This window comes from Ylistrum balloti, unplaced genomic scaffold, assembly GCF_031769215.1.
Source record: "Ylistrum balloti isolate Yb309-2 unplaced genomic scaffold, AGI_CSIRO_Ybal_v1 Utg369824, whole genome shotgun sequence".
Classification (NCBI taxonomy): domain Eukaryota; kingdom Metazoa; phylum Mollusca; class Bivalvia; order Pectinida; family Pectinidae; genus Ylistrum; species Ylistrum balloti.
This window is the reverse complement of record NW_026781990.1, coordinates 1,313-25,814: the sequence shown is the minus strand read 5'-3', so window position 1 is coordinate 25,814 and position 24,502 is coordinate 1,313. Positions and strand designations below refer to the sequence as shown.

The 24,502-nt window shown below is 33.7% G+C and overlaps 1 protein-coding gene and 1 pseudogene across 1 annotated transcript; one reads left to right on the top strand and one right to left on the bottom strand.

Moving 5' to 3' along the window:
* Positions 1-8,784: 8,784 nt before the first annotated feature.
* Positions 8,785-10,884, bottom strand: LOC132545086 (uncharacterized). Its single transcript, XM_060208754.1, has one exon. The coding sequence runs from the start codon at positions 10,882-10,884 to the stop codon at positions 8,785-8,787; it is 2,100 nt and encodes a 699-aa protein (XP_060064737.1).
* A 9,477-nt stretch (positions 10,885-20,361) lies between these two features.
* LOC132545085 (uncharacterized) lies at positions 20,362-24,279 on the top strand (annotated as a pseudogene).
* The last annotated feature ends 223 nt before the right edge of the window (positions 24,280-24,502 follow it).

Below are 24,502 nucleotides of genomic sequence, written 5' to 3'. Positions count from 1 at the left end.
ATATTAAATACAATTTAAAATTTGGCATTTATTATCAAGTAACAAGAATTCCACGGAAGTGGATGTGTTGCCTACAGAGCAAGGTGAGAAAGCACCATGTGAAGTTTGAAGTTGATTGCCTAAAAGGAACTTAAGTTATCGCGAAAAACCTCCTTTTCTATTTATAGTAACAGTCACCTTGACCTTTGACATTTGGACCTGAATAGCAAGCATGAACTTTTGGTGAGGAACCAGGTTATGAAGTTTTAAGCTGGTGAGCCACAGGGAACTTAAGTTATCATGAAAAAACTTATTTTCTATTCATAGTAACAGTGACCTTGACTTTTGACCCTTGGAGCTGAAAAACAATCCCAAGCAAACACTTTTGGTGAGGAAGCACCATGTGAAGTTTGAAGTTTAGGGAGAATAAACTAAAGGCTGCTTTCCCCAGAGGAATTTTTATGTATTTTCCTAATTTCATGTTCATATTTTCCCAATCAGAAATTAAAATGTCCCTTTACATCAGTTGATATGAAGAACTATGTCCTATGTTCAACAACTTGCAGCAATACCGTAACCCATGGTGATGCCAGGGTAACAACATAGCTCCCTCTCTCTACCGGAGGTGAACTAAAATTTATACCATTCTGGCCCTGCCACCTGGACTATCAAAACCCTATTATTTTCTTGCATGAGTTATATATTTTTTGTTTGTGTGTGCTCAACCTTGGAGTTTGCTGATTACTTTCAACAAATACTTATACAAGTGTATAAATAAAGATTTACTCAAATGTATATATTATATACTTACATCTTTGTGGTTTTCTTTAGTTTCTCCATGAGAGAGATGGTTTTCCTTGTTGGCTTGGTGCATTTTAAATGGAAGAAGTTTTCAATCAGGCAGAATGTATTTTGAACTTCCTTTTTGTATTTGATGTTTAAAATGAAAAAATATGACATCAGAAGGTAAATACTCTCAACAACATCATCCGAGTCCGAAAGGAATTCTCTTTCTCCTGTAATGTAGCATGTACAATTTCGAGAGTGGAAGTCCCCCACAACTACAAGTACTGGAGCTCCTGTTTTCTTAAGGCTTTCTTTGTCTGTAGATTCCTTTAAAAAAGAAAATTAAAAGTTTAAGATAAGTTAAAGCTACCACATAAATCTAAAGTTGTTACGAAAATAAACCAACTGAATGAAGCAATACTTGTAACAATGATACCTGTAAACACTCTAGTGATATAAGCTATTATGTGCTAGATCTACCATATTAGATTCCGATTATTTTCACCACTCAACTGTACTTCTACAATTGTTACAGCAATAACTAAACATTAATCAGCCAATCATCGACATTAATCAGCCAATCAACTTAGAGAATAAGGAGCCTAATCAAGCCATTTGTTTAAATAATTAAAATCAAAATATTATCTATATCATTATAAAGTAAAACACTATTTCAACAAGCACAAATTTCTATCAATATTGATGGTCTTACTCTTCAATTGTCAAGAATTATCCGTTTCAAGAAAAAGCTTTTTAATGGGAAGACAACAGACATTAAACCAAAGAAGAGATATACACTGATAATATGCTTGGTCTAAATCAAATATGTTGTGACAAAATTACAGGACTTCATAATTTCAAGCTCTTGACAGATTCATAATGACCTTTCTCATTGACAGGGAATAGATAATATGCATCTTGCATGTTTCTCTTAGAGTTAGTATACATATAGTATCAAACTTACTGGAACAACAGTCAAAAACTCAGCAAAATCCTCATCCAGAAGATCTGGAAGGAGACGAAGGCCTGCAATGGACTGGTTGTAATGAACATCTCTTCCCAGAATATTTGGATCAGACTCCAATTTCTCCTTCAATTCAAGAAGAACAAGTGTCATGTGGGATGATTTCTTTTTACGTTCTTTTGCAAGCGATATCAATGCTATAGCATAATTGTGGACATTTTCCATGAATGCATCTCTGCAGTCATTTCCCATCAGACGTTTCATTTCATGTTGCACCTCCTGGTTTTCTTGAAGAGCAGGATAGCTTGATATAATATCAGCTATAGATGGACCGGAATTGATAAATGACCTGCGAAAGGCATAGGTCTCTTCCATCAAATCAGTAACTAATTTTTTGTCTCGGAGAACCTTTTTCATTTCATCTTTAAGTGTTCCAGCCTTTTTTTATAATCAACTACATTTTCATCACACACTGAAGGTGCCCAATTGATACCACGTGCACTGTAAGTTTGACGATTTGCAGATGATTCATTTGGCACTTTTTTCTCTTGGAGTTTCACTAGGAGATTGCACCTCTGTCAACTTCCTTTTTGATTTCCTTACATTTACTTCAGGAGCTGAACATTTTCTTCTAAAATTCTTCAACTGGTTGCGAACAGATTCTTTCCAACCGTCATATCCACTACCAATAGTTTCTCTCAAGTATGGGAATGTACGAATGATGCATAAGCCAACCTCTTGAAGTTGAGCACTGGTTGGGTAGTACGTATATTCCAGAATAGAAGTTGTCACCATTTGTACAAACTCGTGTTTTAATGACCAACTTAAGTCTTTTTTGGACTTAAGTGCAACTTGCAAAGTTTGTGAAAAATTTTGTGTGGGCAGGGAATATACCAATGGCCACTGCTTAAAATTACTAGAATCCACACTTGATGAACAGCTACTGGTAGATGCAATTGGACTCAAGTCCAATGAACTGCCACTGCTACTACACTGAGAAATGTTATCAACAAAACTGTCATTTTCTGAAGAACTGGCAATGCTCACAGGTGTAGAAATCTGCAGACATTTCAGCTTGTCTTTGTGCCTAACTGGTGTTTCCTCTGTTACTTCGAAGTCAACATATTGTTCCCAGTCCTGGTCATAACGTTGAAGAATCAGTTTTGAAGTTCCTAAATTGAATGCATCTGCTACTTTCTTGTTGATGTCATCTCCTTCATTTAATCTCAACACTTTGTTAGATAAGCCAAAAGAAACTAACACATCAACTGGGGTACCCATGTCTGAAAAAAAACAAAGGGTACTTCACCACTGACACAATACTTTTTCACAAGCAGTCGATATACATTCAAATCTTCGTAAAATGGCATACCATTAGTAACAGCAATCACAGATATAGTCAAAATTTAAACAATTTCTTGTATTTAAACAATACTTTATGACATGTTAGAAGCTGTGATGTTCTTTGAAATTATGTAAGTGCATGTATCAATTGCAAATTTGACAAGTACATTTCATGTATTGTTAAACAAAACCATACTGAACAATCTGGATACCTTTTCTTACATTGACCATCATCATTTCACAGGAATACACCTGGAGGTTTTATTCATTTAGGATCTTGCACCAGCATAATATGGAACTTAATTATCATGCTTTCTGAATACACAGTAATGGACCTTAATTAACATGCTTTCTGAATGATACAGTGCCTTTTTAAATAAACTTTTTCTAACTGAAATCAATTGAGTATATCTTAGTCCAATAGAATCCAAGGGTCAGATGACAATAAACTGAGCTGTAAGACATTAAGTCAGAATCATATCCCAACACTTCATGTGTACAGGTTATCTACCAATCAGAAATGTGTACATGTTGCAAAAAAAAAAAAAAAAAATATTTTTCTCACTTAGAAATACAACAAAACATCATTCAGCATGAAGAAACTCCATATTACACAGATACAAACAAGCTATTTAAGACACGCAAATAGGTCAGTTACTTTTCAGAAAAAATGTACATGAAATTGAAAAATTCATGATTAAAGGTAACTATGCAAACTGTAGTATTACAGAAATAACTAAAAACTTGTTCTGGTGAACAAAACACACGTCTCCTCTGTTTTTAGTAGGATGAGTGTGATTTGATATAATGTGAGCTCAACATCAAACCATCAGTAACTGTGCCCAGCAGAGGATAAAAATATTTACATTATAATTCAACAAATACTATGAAAGGTAACTTATGGCATAAAATAATAATCCAGGTGTATTATGGCAATAACAGTTGAGACCCTGAACTCTGCAGTTATTAGCCAATAATTAATATAAGGAAACTTTGCATGCATTGCTCACCAAGGACAATAACTCTGAAATCCAAAACATAACTTATTTCAACTGGAGTATGAAAGGCTTCCAAGTTGGGATATGCCTTATAAATTTCACCTTTATTTTTACACATAGACTTTAAGGTTACCAAATGCAGTCCCAAATGGTATTACAGTGTACATCAGCTTTAGGGAATAAAGATGCACAGTAACTTTCATTAAGAATATCATGTAAGTTTTGAGGTTAAGGCCGAAACAAAAAACTCTTGTAAAAAGCCTTTTTTTTACCTTGAACCTCAAGGTCAAGGGAATCTAAAAGTAGTACACCACGCACCGGCTTCAGGCGATGTACCCATATTTCAAGATTTATTAAGATATCTTTAAGGGTTTACTAGCAGTTATGGCCAGGATAAGATGACTAGAAGATCAAGAACAAGAACCAGGAACTGAAAAAATGTCTCCATTCATTCAAAGGGTAGACATAATTACAACTATGAAATTGGAAGCACTGACACATATGTATGATATGCCCATCATAGCCCTTGCAGAAATTTACACAGATTAATTTAAAGCAGCAATGTCAAATGTAAATGCAAAACAGGTTAAATAATATTCTAAACTGTAAGAGTAGACTAGTTGTGCACAAAATGGCAAAAACTTCATATCAATACCCAAGACTGGCAACTAACGAAATGTTTAATGCGGAAAGTTGAGAATATACAGTCAAACCTGCTTTAGATGACACCTCCATATAAAGGACACCTGTCTAAAAAGGACAGTCTCAGGAACCCCCAACAAGTTTTACTATATAAGTTACCTCTATATAAAGGACACTCTCTATAAAGGACACCTGTCCATAAAGGACACTTAGAAATTTCCCGAAACACTATTTTCTATGTAAGATAACCTCTACATAATGGACACCCATACAAAACTTGGAGACAGAAATTTCTCTCAGAAATAAATCCTGGCTGACCATAATGAAGTATTATAGTACATGTATAAGATAAATCTAATTACAACCTGATATATTTTATATTACATTTTATTTTAATCTCATCTTTGTTGATTTATTAAGCTAACCACTTTGTGTATTTTTCTACATGACAAATTCTATCAAAGCAATCAGTTAATATCTGCCTTACTTGAAGTGGAAGACAAGTGTGTATGGTTTGTGTCTGCATGGAGACACTTTAATTCTTAATTTCATTGACACTAATTAATTCTACTGTGACCATGGTGTATGTAAACAATGACAATTTACACCATTCATTTTTATCATATTGTCTAAGAATCAAAATTGTGAATCTGATTTGATAACTAATTTTAAAATGTTAGTGATCTCTATATAAAGGACACTTCTGTCATTTCCCCAGTGCCCTTTATACACAGGTTTGACTGTACAACAAAATTCTTAATACATGTTAAAAATCATTGCTTAGTGAAGCAACATACCAAATTTGAGAAGAATTGAAGAAAATATACTAAAAAGTTCTAGCATTTTCTGTATAATTTACATGATATATTATAATTATCTGTAATTGTACCAGATTCAAATACCCAAATGACCATAACTCTAGTAAACACGGTCCAATCAAACTGCCCTTCAGGAAATCACAAGGTAATGTTTATTTTTATGTCTAACAATATTTGAAGGAAATTTGTTGAAAACTAAACAGATCTGCAGACAAACAAAATGTTTAGGATACCCGTCGTCAAATTGACGGGCATATGAAAAGCGCATGTTTGGGTAGTTGTATCACATGTACACACATGGCGAAGCTGATATTGGACTATTCCCTTAATAATGATTTAAATCAATAGAAGTGGAACATTCTTAGTTAATTGGCAGTAATCGCAAGACCATTCATTACATACAAGTATAGAGTTTACTTACCAAAAGCAAATGAACATTGTTTTCTTGTCTTCCAGTATCAACTTTGATATGATAAATGATGAATAGCAATCAAAAGAAAATAAGAACCCATTTCTGTGATGGGTAACAGTGTAAGAGGACAGCTCATTCATTTTAACAAGCAAGTCAAAATCTTCACATAAAACAGCATAAATACTTGCAAATGGAAACACCATTTCTGAAGAAAAAGATTCTCTTTGTTAATAAAAATATCAATATTTTAACAAGTCAATTGTCATGTTTTCCTTCTATTCATGAATTATTTTCAAGTAAGATCTAGTGATCAGCTTGCAGCTAAGGTGCCAATACAACCTGATTACATTGCACAGCATGTGTATAGATTCTAAATATGTATGTATACACAATATCTAGTGCAAAAGATTTTTGAAAATCCAACTGTCAACTGATTTGAAAATTAGAAGCAGAAAGCATTGCCCTAATTAAATTGACATACTGATTATTAAAGTATATTTCAAAAGGGCCCTGGACTGGCTGGACCAAATTATAAATGTTAGACTGATGATAGATCTGTTCCAGATAACTGCAAAATATATTAATAATTCCTTACTGAAATGAATGTATGGAACTGCAATGAGGGGAAACTGCAATAATTGATGATAAAGCAAAGCATCAATGAAAATCAATATGCGTGTCCCAAGTCCCACGTACTGAAAGAATCCTGATGGGAATGATTAACAAAGAATTTCTAAAAATACCTAGTTGAAAAAGACTTGTGAAATATATTGTAGATTTATCACTGGATGTATAAGTTTTAAAGACAAAGTTTGAAAAATAAGAAAAACAATTTTGTAAACACTATAGTTATATAGTCTTCCAACTTTCTCAAAAATTAGCTCAAAGACAAAATTGAGGGATGAACATCTGGACAAGATTATTAAAAAAAAGAAATGCTGAAAAGGGAGATAACTTTTCAGCCCTATAACCACAAAAAATTTAGTTTGTAACTCAATATTATGAAATGTTGTAGGCTCTTTTGGAATCTTGTACATGAAATCAGGGTATGATTATATAGCCAGCCTTACAAATTTTGAAAGAATTTCATTTTGGTTTAAAACTGAGAGTCGAGATCATCTCAAAAATATCAAAATTTAATTTTTTTTTTGTTTTGTTTTGTTAAAAGTAAAACCCAAGAGGCAGTTATTTGCAAAACACAGTAGTTCAAGGGAACACAGCTAAAATTGACATAGTAGTATATAAAACCAAACAAGCCTGGGGAAACTGTGTAGAGATTTGTTGAAACTCCGAGTTTTGCACACAAATATATATATCATAAAACAGTTTAATGGAACATGCCTGTTATCCTGCACTGTTTACAATTCCCCTATTATGTTGAAATATTTTGCTATGACTGATAATTAAACACCTGTCTGACGACAATGAAATACAACCAAAATGCAATGAAAGCGATAATTTCAATTGCTTAACTTACATGGGTAATATCAACTTTAAATCTGTCAGTTGTACCGTACTTCTGTTTACATATTGGCTTGTGTGCAGTATGGTAATACTAATAGCCGACTCCGAAAACCAGTGAGCAAAATCCGCAATTATAAAACTTATAATGGTGTTGAAAATTACAACTGCTGATATGTCTTTTGTTGCTTTAAAACATATTTATCAAGAGGACATTTTCGTTTAAATTTTCCTTCTGTATTAAATAAAGTTGTAAAAAAAATATTTTTACTAAAAATAACAATTTACGATTCCTCAAGTCATATCAATGACAAATCGGTCTCATGCTGTACATAGTGTACCGGACCTCTATTTGAGAGCCATATCAACATCCATTCACATACAGTGATGGTATCTGAATCAAAGCAAACTTTCACTGCACAGGTTTCTTAGGTAAAATAAGGTCATAGAAATGTCAAATGAAACTGAAAAAGGGAAAATTCACCACAAGCTCAGGGGTTTGATGATTACGATGTTAATATACAATCAAATGCTACCAGAAACAGATTTAAATTTAATAGGATAATTTGGTGAGTTTCTTGAAGTATGTCATCATCACTGTCGGTGTGTGTATTTTCCCAAAGAGTGAATTTTTTGGTCTACTTAAGTTGACAAGATTGATGGCCATGTTTACGCTCTTGTTCGGTAATAAGCCCACCCCCCAACTTTTGACTTGATTTCATGTGCTGTCCCCTTGGGCTTGTTGGCATTGCTGGAGAAATACTGCAGACACCTTGACTGAAGATTTTAAGTAGATACATATTTAATTCCAAGAAAAAAATTTAATTTGGCTTTCAAAAGATAACGTAAAAAAGAATGGGATATAACTCAGAAGCAAAAATAGCGAGTCAGGTAATCAGGTTGTAAACTTTTTCTGAGCTAATAGCCTAATAGTGGATTAATAAAACTGGGAGAGCTATAATTATTCATAAAGGATGAATTGTAACTTAGATAACATAATTAGGCTTGAAGTCCACTTAGAACATCTGTGGTATACAGTTTGTATGAACTTGAATTTTTGACTGGTAATTTTGGACCAGTAATGATGTTTCTCCTGATATGACTGTTCATCTACATCTGGTGATTCAAGCAGCAAAGATATATATGCATAATTTTCAAATGGCTTTCAGAGAATGGGCATTATCAGGTTGTCAACATTACAGTGTGTGAAAAGATTCAATCCTTCAATACCATTTCAAACACTTACAAGCTTCAGATTTTGAATGACGGCTTTGAATTTGATCACCAAAAATAACACTGTACTGGTGTATATTTGACATTGTATGTTAGTAACTGAACCTGATTTTGAGTAATCTTCAGATAAATGACAAAGACTACAGCCTATCTGAAAAGCACTGAATGCTTTAGTACAACATACACAAATTGGTTTAGTCTGTATGGATCAAGTGGACAGACATCTAAAATCTCATCAAATCTTACAGCTTCAACTTTAACCACTTTCAGGATTTTGTATGCACGGAAGTGAGGTTCATAAACAGAGTCACAAATTTGCACAACCAGTAATGTCTGATAATTGTGCGAAAACATAGCAATAATCTTTGACAAAACAATGTCATCACTCTCATAATGATGGACAACAAAACATCCTGGTTTGTATGCATGACCTTTGTAATTCACTCTGTCAAGTTTTGAAAGATATTGCTCATTCTTTGACACACCTTTGTTCATCAAAGCTTGACCTACATTAGGATCAAGTGATGCAAGTGCTACATTTGAGCTCTTTAGAACCTCAGAATGGGTTTTGAAAATATCATTACCACTCGATGTGATGCATGCCTGCAAGTTTTGATGCCTTTGTGCCAATGTGGCATTAATGTTTTTGAAATTTCGAACTCTTAAAGCTAACTGTTTGAAATAGCTATGCTTAGCCTCAAAACGCATGCACCAGCAAGTTCTTACAGGTCCGAAGTTCATTATCATCTCAGGATAGTGAATAAGAAAATGATGCTTTGATCTAAGATTTTCATTTGGGAACACTTCCTTAAAAAGTTTATGATGATCAATGATCAAAGCCTTCAGATATGCACACATAGCAGGAGACATTTTTGGAGAAAACGTTAATTTTGTTATATCTTTGAGCAACAGAAGTACTTCCCAAACCTTGCTTTCCTCTGGTATAAACTTGCCAATGATTAATGGCATCAAACGTAGTAGGGTCCACATTTGTGAGGCACTCTGTGTGAAGGACGAAATACAAGTTGGAGTCGTCGGTTTAGTTGTTGAATCATGCATACCATATTTCCATGTCTGTAAACTGCTCAAAATATCTGTACTTTTAACTATACAATCTTTTTCCAAGGACTGCAACACCAAAGGGACTTCATACCTTGCACAACCTTCCAGGATGTCGTGCATGCAGTCAGGTGGAAGCCCACGGGTGACATGGAAATATTGCAAGCTATTGAAAGGCGAGTCTCTTTTGACACCACATACAGAAGTACACTTACTACCAGAGTTTACATCCATTTGATGGACATGATGATTGTAATTTTCAACATTCCTACTTTCAAAATGTGTACTATCATAATCTGTCTGAGTGTCCTCTGTGTTTGCTAAACAAAAACGACACATGTTTTTCACACTGTAGTTGAAACATTCTACAAAACCTCCAATTTGGTGACTTCCCAAATTGTCCGCACTTATATATGCTAAACTACCAAGCAGATTACTTTCCAAACCAGGAATAGCTGTTCCAACAGTTTCTAATTGCTTCAAATCATTAATTAGTGCCTGCAAAACTGATTCAAATCCGAATTCTCTCAAGTCTTTATTTGTACATAATACACAAAGTTGAATTGGATTCAATTCTGATCTTTTTTCAGGGCTGAAGTTTCCTAGGGTAAAATAAAATGCAGCAATCTTATGAATGCCTTTGCGGGATCCCAATGGATTGACTACTTCAAATTCATCAAAGTACAAAATGACTTGTAATGCATTTTCATGCTTTGAAAACAATGGATTTTCTCGAAAATATTTTCCATCGCAAAAGTCAACCAACTCCTGTCCATTACTTTTGTGAGAATTCATTACTTCTACTAATGCATCTTCCTGACTGAGCATGGATCTTATGCTATCTAATATGGGAATGTATTGGTACACTCTTTTGACATGCCTAGAATTTCTTCCTAGCATAACTGATATTGGTTTAACAACTGTTAAGCTACTTTCCCAGTATGAGTTGCGTCTGGCATTGGTTTTCAGAAGTTCTGTACACTTCTTCAGATGATTTTTACCAAAGACATCCTTGACAGAACTAACTATATCTCCTGTAATACCCTGCTGTCTTAACACGTTAATAACTTTTGCTTCTGTTTGATCAAATGCCTGCTCATACAAAGAGTCAATTTCTTGTACAATAGAATCTACGGTTGAAATCGGCAAATGATTGATTTCCTGCAACTTCAATATCATTAACGCCATTGTTTTTAAAAACTGTTCTTCTGAATCATTTGTTCCCTCTGCCGTCTCCTCCCCAATTTCTGAATTGCAATTAGTAAAATTTACAGGTCCGTTTACATTTTCAAATTCGGTTTCAACATCAACGACCAAAAACTCCCTTTTTAACTGCAGTACAGTATGTTTTGAATGAATATGGGATCTCAGCGATGAATATATATTGAATGTTTGGGGACAATTATTGAAGAGACAAACTGTGGAATCCCCTTTGTTCAGATGTTCTCCTATGTGTCCTATTAGCCGACTTAATGATGGGAATCTTAAATCTGTTGGACAAGCTTCAAAAGCACATCTTACTTTATTTGAAACGCCGACACTGTCAGACGTTAACATATGCTGCGTGTGAATCGTTGAAGTTGAATGGAATCGGTAAACGTGACTTTTGAAAGCACTGAATGTTTTGAAGGTATTGGTACACTGACTGATTCCACATCGTACAAAAAAATTGGGGTCTGCCCTGTGACACCGACTCATGTGGGTCAAAAGTGTTTTCACATCTTGAAAGTTATCACTTCTATCACAAATTGGACAATTCAACATATCGGAAACTAAACCTAGAATTGTGAAAACTACAATTATCCGCATACTTACTTCATCACTTCTGCGTTGTTCCTCCTCTGAAAAGACCGCCAATATATTTAAGCAGAGCGCGCGCATCAGCAAACCGGAAAAACCAGCTACTACTGGAAACGATTACCGGGTTATGAATACGGACGACTTGTTCGCGGGGATGTGCGTTATTTTTCATATTAATTAAGATACTGCTTTTTATCGCTGTTATATATTGCTTGAGAAAAACACAGAAATATGGCACCGGGAAACCAGATAGCATTTCAAGTAACACGCGTTCAATGTACGTTTCGCATGATATAGATAGATTCTACCATATCTTGAAATGAGAAATTCAGTCACAAAGGTAATGGTAAATCAGTCTTTCTTCTGTTTGCTATAGGCCTACATGACCAGATCTGTTATAACATAGAGTACCTTTGCACGTCAGTCGACATTTTCTTGCAGCAGAATTACACCACAAAGCGTGAACAATTACACCATACTTTCACCACAAAGAGTGTTTTCTGAAATAACACTCGGAAAATAAAATAAAATAATTTAATCGATGTTTTCTTGAACCAGTGTTACACTTAAAACGAGAAATACTTTCACCATAAAAAGTGTATTCTGATCATTATCACTACATAAGGTGTAAACATCCACCATTTCCTGTGTTACTCGAACTACATTTTAGTGTAATCTCAAGTTACACTTATTTAGGTGTACAATAATTAGAAACCACCTTAGATCGGGAAATGTTACACACTGGTTACACTTATCCTGGTGTTAGGTTACACGACATTTTTACAGTGTATTTTGGTTTCTTCAATGGTCCGAAACATTGTTGAAGAATGGTAGAAATCACATGGTTTCGTTGTATCCCCCCGTTCAGATTTTGAAACTTTGCACCATGGACAGGCGTACTCACTGGTCGATGCCCCCAACCCTGTCAATAAGTTGATAAACTTCATATCGCTCCCAAAAAATAACTCTAAATCATACCTTTTTTCATCAACAATAATTCCCTCTGAATTCAACTCATTGATCTCCTGAAAAATCGGACCGCACGTTGCTTTCAAATTATCGTACGTTTCATTGCAGTTTATGATTCCTACGGTTTTCTGATCTGAGGGACATGAAGAATTTGGAAAGGAAAGTGACAAAATCAAAAAATTTGTGACCCGCCCGACTTTAGCTCCATCCCCTGAAAATTTAACAGTCAACTTCGAATCATTGTGTAAACCACGCCTTATGGCCCCTTCTATTTCTTGCTTAACGCTTACACGAGCACCAGGGATGTTGCCAGGAGTTCTGTCGATCTCTACTTCACCATTCATTGTGTTTCTACAGGATTTAATTTCATGTTTGCTAGGGAGATCTTCTGAAAGGAGACGTATCTCATGATAAGCCTCGTCACTAATGGCAAATCTGTCCAAAATATATATAAGTTTTCTAATGTTGTCTGTCGCCCAAACTAGGAGTCATAGCTAGGTTCTGTCTGATCAAAGTTTATTGAATATTGCTGACCTGTCAACGATCTAAATTTCAGAACAGACGGTGTCAGGCCAAATGACTCCGCAAACCAGAGAGCTTTTGAAGAACTGGTTTTGATAATCTCTAGTTTTTTTGTTTGTTTGTGGGGCTTTTAATTTCATCTAAAATTTTACCTATGTTTTTTGATACTCTGTGGTTTTCTAACAAACCAATCTGTTCTTTTAATTGGCAATTTTCTAATTCTTTGCTATCCAATCTTTTTGTGAGTTTTGAGCGTGATTCTATTTCATCTTGGAGTTGTTCAAATAAACATCTACATTTAGTTTCTAACTGAACTTTATCTTTTTCCAATTTTGAGAGTGTGAAATTCAATGTTTTGAAATCTTTTAGTTCAGATTGAAATATGGAAACTTGCACTTTCTTTTCATTGAATTTTTGCCTTAAGCTACCACTCTTACATGCTGTTTTGTACTGGCTGCATGTTTTATGCGCCAGTGAGTGAAACCTTTCTTCAAGTCTATTTGAATACAGCTGAAAAGCGCTAATCTGAGAATTCAAAATTGCTAAATATGGTAATTCTGGGTTTTGCAATTTTTGATTTTGGAGTTCTCTGATGAAACTATTTGATACTTCAATTGTAAAAGCAACTTGACCTTTACCATGAAAAGATCTTGTGAGAGACGGTGAAACGCAACCAACCTCTAAACTCTTTACAAATTTATGTTTTTGGTACGAATCAAAAACGTCAGACATCTTGATGTTAGTACAAGCAAAACAGTTTTTTTTTCTTCAATAATAAGAAAAAATAAGCAAACGCATGACTAGCTACTATTTAGACTAACTAAATCAAACTAACTAAGTCACAGCTATTAGCAATTTTCAAATATTAACTACAAAAATGAAACTAGCTACTATTGAGATTTTCCTCGCTAAGCTACCAAAGTTACATAATGTACATGTAATATATAAAAGCTAAATACTATGTGATAAGCAATAGTACTATGTGATAAACAATAAACACCACTTAAAAACTAGGTGTAAGCCTTTGACAACCAAGATGTCAAATATTAACTAAAAACATGTAACTAGCTACTATTTTTGCTGTAGTCATTTTCACTGTCACAAACAGGAAACGTCACATACTTGAGTTGCAGCAAATATTGTTAGTCTTTCAACGGGCACATTCAGCTTGTTTAAATGTCCCAGGTCAGAAACATATACTTTCCTAAATCGCAAACGAGGAACAATGCGCAAAGGATATTTGATTTTTGTACCGCGGCCATATTTGTTTAACGTATAACACCAGTGTTGTACCATAGGTAATTTTGACAACTGATCAGCATTTTCTACCGTGACAGGTTTGTCAGAACCAAAACAATATCGATAGATGTCAAGGTCAAAATCTAATGATAATTTGTTAATTCGTGAACAGAGCCGTTGCTTAATTGCAATTTCAAAGGCGTTTGTAGCATGTCGTAGACGACTGTTGTCTATAGACGGATTGTTGAATGATTTAATCAGATGACATGGTAGGTGACTTTCGGGCTCCCAGGTTGATTCCCATAGAGGATAGTTTAGCCATTTGACCAGGTACTGGGTATTCTGAAAAAAATAAGGGTAAATATGTAAGCAACAACCACACGATGTGACTTATATCTCCAAAATAATGTTTCATATGTATATTCTAATCAAATTCCATTTGATATATACAGTGTTTCGTTAGCGAAATTAATGACTGGGTACAGATACATGTTAAGATGTTTGATGTATTCTATGTATTAATACGGGACACTTCAATAAAGATATATGTATAGGTATCTATGTGACTTTTATTCAGATGATTACAAGTATTAAACGGTGAAGCAAACAATTCGATATCACAAAGCAATCTCTGCGGCAGACATGTACCCGGTCGAGATAGCCCGGGGGCAAAGAATTAGCTGTCGATAGTCATCACCATAAAAGAAATATACTAACAAAAATGTTTGATTAAATTGAACGTTGATCAATTTTGATATTGACACTGTTATAAATATTACATTTGAAAAAAAACTTGAGCGACCAGATCGTACCAACAATTATCATTGTAATAGTTCATTGATGGTGATATACTAGCTAATATTGATGATATTGGATAATGCGTATTTTCAAAGTTGTTAATAAGAGTAGATACCTCCAAATAAGGTGTTTACTTTTACGTCTGATATCGACAAGGAATTGTCTGTTGTGTTTATTTCTGGAAATTTTACTTACAGATGTAAAACTAATATAGCATCGCTTACAAGGGGAGGCCAAATCAACTAGGTCACAGTGTCACGTGACCTCGTAGCTCATGAAAAATTTGATATAGGGACTAGGTAACGGGTCATATAGGCCAGGGACGTAGATAACAGTTATCTAGGTACCTGTATAGGCGCTAGCGACTACCCGCTCTGTAAAACGTTAAATTAGTGTTTCAGAAAAGTTGAAAGCCATGGAACGTGTCCTTTAGAACATACTAATAAACAAAGATTATGCGAAAATTGGAATATTAAACAGTAACATTCTAAGCAAAGTGAGCGGGGGCTCACATAGATATACCCTCCCCCACCCCCTGATTATGGAGGCCCGTGATACATTCGATGTGTATACTGGTGGCCGAGGGATAGGCTACCAGGAGAGCAGGGGAGACGCAGTCAGGCGTAAAGGTGTGATACCTGGGCGCGTTTAGACAAAGAAGAAGAAATAGAGGATGACATTTAGGGATTAAGTGACACCGGAATCGAAGTTCATTTTGTATTGATCTATTGGGATCTATTGATATAAATTGAAGAGCCTCCATGATTGGTACTAGAGGAATCTTTTCTCAAAAATTTAGTTTTATTATTTAATAACTGCACAGGGATTTCAGAATTTTATTTATGAGCAAAAATAAGAGGAATGACATACTACGACAGAAAAAACATAGATTTTAGGAACAGCAGGACCAATAGGACAGAGAAAACATAGATTTTAGGAACATCAGGACCAATAGGACAGAGAAAACAGATTTTAGGAACATCAGGACTAATAGGACAGAGAAGACGTAGATTGTAGGAACAGCATAACCAATAGGACAGAGAAAACATAGATTTTAGGATCAGTAGGACTAATAAGACAGATAAGACGTAGATTTTAGGAACAGCATGACCAATAGGATAGAGAAAACATAGATTTTAGGAACAGTAGGACCAATAGGACAGAGAAAACATATTTTAGGAATAATCAGGAGTAATAGGACAGAGAAAACGTAGATTTTAGGATCAGCAGGACTAATAAGACAGAGAAAACATAGATTTTAGGAACAACATGACTTATAGGACTTATAGAGAAAACAGATTTTAGGAATAAACAGGACTAATTGGACAGAGAAAAACGTAGATTTTAGGAATAATCGGGACTAATAGGACAGAGAAAACATAGATTTTAGGAACAGCAGGACCATTAGGACAGAGAAAACAGATTTTAGGAATAATCGGGACTAATAGAACAAAGGACGCAGATTTTAGGATCAGTAGGACCATTAGGACAGAGAAAACATAGATTTTAGGAATAACAGGATTACTGGTAGACTATTAACTGGGCATTAATCTTAGATAATACACCAAAAGTGTATATCAAGTCATTGTCATGAAACCATACTATGTTGAAAATATAGTCAGAAAAAAACGGGTTTGTTATTTTATTTTTTAATATAGCACATGGTTTTAAGGTTCAGTACAGTGTTACTTCAGATAATGTCATAAAGTCTGTCTTGCCGATAAAATTTAGGCAATTAAGGCAACAGGAAACAAAATTTACATATAACAGATTTTTCATTTTGTATCGATTTATTAATGTTAAAATGATATTGACTCAACTCGGGTGCTAAAATTGTAATTTGTTATCTTGCTGTAAAAGGAAACCAAGTCGGGAACGTCAATTTTGGTCTTATTTCATGGTTATAGGCTGTAAATTTAAGTTTACAAGTATATCGGGACTTGTGTAGAACTCTACATGTATAACGTGTACAGTATATACGCATATACGTAAGTATGAGACATATCATGATGTAGGCCCAACAGGAGTATTAAATGCGTAAAAATGTATATCGGGACATATTAAATAAATAAGTTTTCTTAAAATATCTAAACATATAAGTAAGATATTAAAACCCCTAAGTATATAAGGACATATACGAAGAATATTCATTAAATAAGTTTCCTATATCGATCCGTATATATAATATGTATATTAAATACGTTTCCTGCATGTATATATATTAAATAGATCATCTATATAAAAAGTTCATTTGTCTAACATTTCTTCCACATATAGTCAAGTACAATATTTGTCGGAACATAATAATTATGGTGATATGATGACAGCGATATAATAATGGCATTTCCAATTTATCTCCTTCGATATACCTAGGGAAATCGAAAATGGAACTACGAGAAAATACCACAGGAGAGCCGTAATAAAAAATAGGTATGCACGTGATTCTTGATGAACGACAAATTTACCTTCAGAGTTCTATTTTAGAGAATATAGATAATTAATTGATTTCCCCCTGCAAATGACTAAGGTGAGGTGATGCGTGCGAATTGATAGGGGGTCTCTTATCCCGCAGGGCATACACATACCAGTCACTGACACAGGATGTTGACATTGACAGGCAGAGCAATTAACAAGCGAAACATCAGTATATAATATACAGATATATTTATGATTATTTTCACACTCTGCCAGGAATTACTATTGTATGTGTTCAGATTCATCCAAATTGGTCGTGACCCATGCAGACTCGAAAATAATGCGTATATGTATAAGCACCTAACATACATTCGAATAGTGTGTATTAAATACACTTAGTTATATGTATAATTATCGAAATTGTGTATAATTCAAAATCTATGAAACTTTAATAGTCGTAATTTTTCAGATCTTGTGTATATTATAGACACCGAATTATGCGTAATTTATGTGGTAATGATATTACATAATACTCTATCCTTTATTTAACATTTTAACACCCCTTCCCCCGATCGGCACATGTCATTATTCTTTTCCGAATATCATACTTTCAAAAAAAATTTGAACTTATTAGAGATTAAAATCTACAACTACTTCCAATTTAAAAAAAAACAGAAAATAAAATCCACGCTACGAAATGTTATCGATGATTTCAAGTCACAGGAACGGAGAATTAAATTAAAAATTATCTTAAATAGACTTCCATAACTAATGAAATTAATAAGTAGTAGGATATTGCATGTTATACAACTTTAACTAACTTCGTTGAGAAAGAAATGTATTTCAATTCCATAGTTAATAATAATAAGTTTTCGTAATGGTTATGATATGTTGATACATTGCATTTATAGTATTTTAACAATTATATGGTTAGTGTAGAATAATAACTTACAAAAATTGATACCCATTGTTATATTCCAAAAGTATATAATGATACGAACTAATACAAACATGTAGTGTACCCATTTTCCTGTATCAATGTTCCACACTCAACATACCATTTCAAAAACTAAACAAAACCAAAATTTCTAAAAGGCCTTAAAATGCAAAATATGGAAGAGAATACAGTAGGGAAATATATAGACGTATATATCTGATATGAATGCCCCTGAATACAGTAATTTTGACCTAGAATTAATATAAAGTGTGCTTTACTCACCCCATCTGTAATTTTTCTTGCTATCAGCCTTTCAACTGTGTACAAATCTGGCAACACTGGGTTTGGCTGGATTTTGTGAATTTCTGTAACATTTTCCCCTTCATTGAGAATCTTCCAGTTCTTTGGAACACGTGGTCGAAGATGATGAGCCATGCTTATAGATCCACGATATACCCTTAATATATCCGCTTGACAGTTTTGAGTGAGTAGTGTCAAGTAAAACAACATACGACAGGTGGTAAAGCCATACCATTGAAAACAATAACTGTGATGATTATTTTTAAGGCGATAATTGTCACATCATAATTATGTATACATACACCAGTCACATAATGCAGTGTGTTGGTAAGTCTTCTCAGTTGTTTAGATTGTTTTCACAATCTAATTTTTAAAAAAAAGTTCGAAAAATCATAGTTATGAACTTTCAGAAGAAAGTTAAGGAGAAACATTGCTCATGAGAGAATCGAAACTTTTATTTTTTTGAATTATTATTATTATTATTATTTGAAAAATGGTAGGTGGCCGTCTATCACCATAGTTGTTTATCTAAGGTAAGGTTATGTGCTTTGTAACGGTAGAATTTTTAGATACTGGTACCGTTATATCCTGTCGTTAATGATAACGTAACATGCTTAGATGAGGACTTAGAAAGAGTATTGTGAAGAGTTTTTTCTTCCTCCTGTTATAATGATTCCATCATATATATCATTAACTTGTTTAGAAATTAACGTAATGCAAATTAAAGATATATGCACGTCTAATTTTGTTTAAATCATCGAGGGAAAACAGTGAATCGGTTGTGGCTTACTATTTTTCAATTCAGTTCAACAAATTCTATTGTATTTGATGTTCTTACACAAAAGTATGAGATAACAGGCAATGTCTATATAAATCTCCTCCTTGCCCACTTCATGTTGATTGATATTACATTTACAGTGATACAATAATATTTATAAATTTCATATACACATTATGTTAATTAATTATGGTAAATTGTGATTAATATCTTAGTTTTAACTTGGACCTGTTCCGCGTACATATTTTTTTAATGTATGTTTTTAAGACAGTGTTTTTAATAATGGATATACACTGTCAAAGTGCTGAAGTAAAACAAACTAAACAAATTAACTAGTATAAAATTCTAATTATCAAATATAAATAATTGAAATTACGCTATATTTACACTTGAGTATGTACAGATATTTAAGTCAACACAGTGTACAGAGACCCGATAACCCTGGTCCCATGACGTCACACCAGCGTAAAATGAGGCTTCTGAATCTACACCTATGTACATATATCTTAAAAAAGGCACCGATTCCTAAACACTTATTTTAAAAAAAAAATATAGTGTCGGAATCCTGGATAAATTTAGAAACTAACCTATACGGGAAAAATATTCACAAAGTTTGGGAAATATTTGTTATCTAACTTTGAATTCGGTGATATAGCGAATTTCTAGTGGAAATCCTTCTTTATTCATAGTAAATAAACTCTGAATTTTAATTCAAAAAAGGCACCGATTCCTCACAACTTATTTTTAATTTTCAAAGATCATATTAAAGCTTATAAAATTATCATCCAAATGTATACGGGAAAAATACTGTCATTTGAACGAAAAAATGCTTTATTCATGTTTAAAGATTTTCTCTATATATAATCTATAGTAACAGTACAGGTGAAAAATCGACTCAGGCTGGCGCATGCGCAGCACGCTACAGGAAAGATTGCTGGTAATGGTTATGTCATTCTTGGTTCAAGTTTCATGAATTGTGAAATGGGACCATAAGTTGATTTATTTTTTGTTCCTACAGCATTTTATATGTTGAATAATAGTCAGCTGTGACACCACAGTGAACAAATCTTAAGTTTTGTGAAAACCTCATTGTATTTTCCTCGTGTATTTATCACTAACCATATATGATTTTACACCCTCACATGGTTCCAATCTCAACCTAATGATTTAAGTCCACTGTACGCCATTCCTATTATAACTTTAAATATTTGCAAGAAATTTTCAGCATCATTGTTGCACTTGTTTTATCACAATAATTATGCCATTACATACATGTATGTTGCAGGTTGACCACTGGCCTTTCATCAAGCATTTCAAACAAAACAAGGAAGGCTGGGTAATGGAGGACATCCCCCATACTGTCATTAACGACGATGTGGCTGGCCAGTTGGAACCACCTTCCATCAAGGCCCATGGCAGGAAAACTTCGTTCATTTTTGACGGTCAGTTTGAAGTTTGTTGTTAAATTCATTTTCATTTCAATATCATAAAAAAAGTTATTGAAGTAAAAAAGGGTCAGTTTGTCTTCACTGACATTTTATACTCGATAGTATTTGAATTAGACACGTGCTCAATAAGCCTTTGGCAGATGCACTGAAATGTATACTTTATTTCTTTTCAGACTTTGATGCCCGAGGTGCTGCAGCAAATAGAAAAAAAAACTCAATAAAATTTTACTGCTCCTAGCTCTAGATATTTGTTTTGTCATTTGAGTTATGTTAGAGTTAGAGGCCCATTCCCATGAAATATGTAGCTCTGTTTCTTTTTCCACCAATAACTGATAGAACATTTTGGCAGTAACACTATCATGACTGAGGCTGGTTTTGAATGAGCTCAGTTTTGAAATAAATCAATTAGAGATTTTCTCCTGGAAAGGAATGTCAACGGAGGGCCATTTTCTTCCACAGGGCTTCTTAAAAAAATCAATGATTACAGGCCTGCCTGTATCAAAATGGTAATGAATAATGACTGTAATGGTCAGTTTGCTGAAAATAAAAATTCTACATTAAATGTTTTCATTAGCTATATACAACATAGTTGAACATACATATACAATAACAATCACACTATTAAGAGTTTCACAAAAAAGACATTTTTGTTATATAGAGTCCAAGAAGCAAGTAACCAAATGAGTCTGCGAAGATTTGTCCATTGTAATGTCCATCATGCACTTTCCGTCTCCTGTAGTGTCCATCACGCCATTATATTATTTAGTTTTAATCTAAAACAAACACATTTTCTTCTAATAATTTCATTTATTTGAATGATAATATGAGAAAATATATATATATGTATATATTTTTAATTCAGAATTTTCAGCAATATATGGTATTGATTACATTCATATCATATCATATTCACTCAGACATCACACAGCTCACATGTACACTAGCTTGCAATATTGATAAACAATACACATATATTACCTTATTAAGAGAAACAGGAAAAGAAGAAAAACAGAGGAGACTGGCAGAGAAAGAAAAACAGGAAAGGATGAAAAAAAAAATTAATAAATAAATCCTGATTTTGCGCTGTAGCTCATCAATTTGCAAATATTAATATATATACATATATAGTAATTTGAAATAAAAGTCAAGAAACTGACAGAGGGGTTATATTGTGTTTACCAGAAATCAAACTAACTTTTGATAATTTTTAATCTATAATTCTAGGAGGGTGTTCCATTTTTTCCATTCCTTTTCTAGTTTTTTTAACAAAATGATCCCCTTTGCAACATGCTATATATTTTTGAACATAATAATGATCTTTTAGGGTATTAATTAAGGCATTTACTGATAGAGTATTTTGAAGGCATCTGGTCTTGTAAATATAATGCTTGATCATAATTAAAATTTCATTATCTAGTCTATTACTTGTTCCTGACTGTGATACTATGCCAAACAGGAAAGATTCCTTGTTAAAAGAAAAAGGGATAATTAAAGCATCCAATAATGTTTCAAAGCTGTATAGGAAAGTTTGTACTATCGAACAGTCCCACAGTGTATGCACTATTGTTTCCCTATCTTGATTACAAAAAACACATAAAGGGTTATTTGAAAGGCCAGATTTGAAAAGATATACATTTTTTGTCAGTATTTGATGGAGAATTCTTACTTGGAGCAATTGAAGTTTTGTATTTGTAGTTATTCGAAATGGAATTTTATATATATTTTTCCCATTTTTCGTCGCTAATGTCAAATGTTTTCCCCCATTTCTTCCTACCTGTTGGAATAACCTTATTTTTAGAGAGTACTGCATAAAAGTCCCTAGCTCCTTTAGTGTTTTTGTAAAAAATTTCTAAATTAAGAGGCATAATTGGATACTCTAAATCTACTCTGAAATTATGCCCAATATTATTCTGATTTATATATCTTCTAATTGCTGATAAGATACCATAATATTGCACAAAATTCGTATTTATATTGTATTTGTTATTAAATTCATCATGCATATAGAAAGTATTAGTGTTGAAATCTTTTATCATGTCATTAAAAATAGTAATTCCACATCTATACCATTCAGGATAAAAAAACACACTTCTGGTTTATAGTTAACCTCTCACTATACCATAGTGGCTGTTTTAAAAATGATGGTTCCTTTTCCTTTAAAAGATCTTCTTTATAGGAAAGTTTACTCCAAGCTTTGAAAATGTTTTTAATCATTTTTCAGTTCATTAATACCAATGTTAATTACATTACAGTCAAATGAAGTGAAAAATTCATATGCCATGGAACTGGAAGGACTTAAAAGAAAAGGACATACCAATATCTGATTTGGTGACTGACAGACACTGCCAAGTCAAAAAGCTGATGAAAAGTGACCATCCAGATATAAACCATTGGTTTGATGTTTGGCATGTTGCAAAGGGTATGTTTCCATGCATTAATTGCTAGCTATATATAGGTGTTTATTTCATTTCACCTTTGAAGATTTGCTGAATTAGCAATAGGCCCATGCTGGGTAATAAGCGGCCCCCCCCCCCCATGTACATTTTTCCTGGGATAAAAACAGTCAGTTACTATCCATGACTCTAAAATGAATATATATAGAAATTAATAACTATTAAATTGCTAATGAATTTCTTATTTTACAAAGGTGTCTACAAGAAACTAGCAGCTCTTGGAAAGTCCAAGAAGTACAAAATGGCTGGAGAATGGGCCAAATCCATAAGCAACCATGCTTATTGGTGTGCTGCCAGCAGTGGAGGGAATGCAGAACTTGTACGACAAAAATGGACAAGTATCTTGAACCATGTCGCTAATATTCACGAGGGGCATGGAGATCTTTTCCATTCATGTGAGCATGGGGATATCTCCAGAAAGTGGATCAAGTCAGGTAATTATAAGATACTAATTGAGATTATAGATAATTAGATTTCTATGGTAGGAGTCAAGTGTTAATAAGATATTTGCCATTGTCATATGAAGAATTTGTAATACAGGCTTCTTTTCTAATTATAAATATATAAATGCACAGTGATCCTTTTGAATTAACCAAAGTTACAGTTTGTAAATATTTGTCTCAGTCAACACTTCCAAACCTAGTATATGCACAGAATAAGGTTGGAAAGCAAAGGGAAGTAGTTCTTGCTTTTCAAGATGTTATTGATATTTATTACTCATTAAGTATTTCTATTTCTGCCCTTTCGTTTCAGGAAGCAAAGTATTCCGGGAAATGGAAATATTTCATGTGGGAAACTCCTGGTGAAAGATGTTGGGAAGTTGTCCCCAGCACATCAGACATCATGCTTGGAATCCTTCCACAATGTGGTGAACTTTTTTGCACCAAAGGCCAGCCATTTCTTTTACAATCAGATGAAAGCAAGGTGAGATATACTGATAAAAAACTGCAGTGCTAATAAAAATGATTCTGATATGATACCGTATTTATCCTGCAATAAGCCCAGGGGCCAGTGTCTAATATTAGACCAATAGATGGGGGGGGGGGGGGGGGGGCTTATTGCAGGGATATAGTTTGTATAGGACAGTGAATTTGAAATCTAAGAAAAAGACATGGATGGGCTTATTACTAGGCATGGGCTTATTACC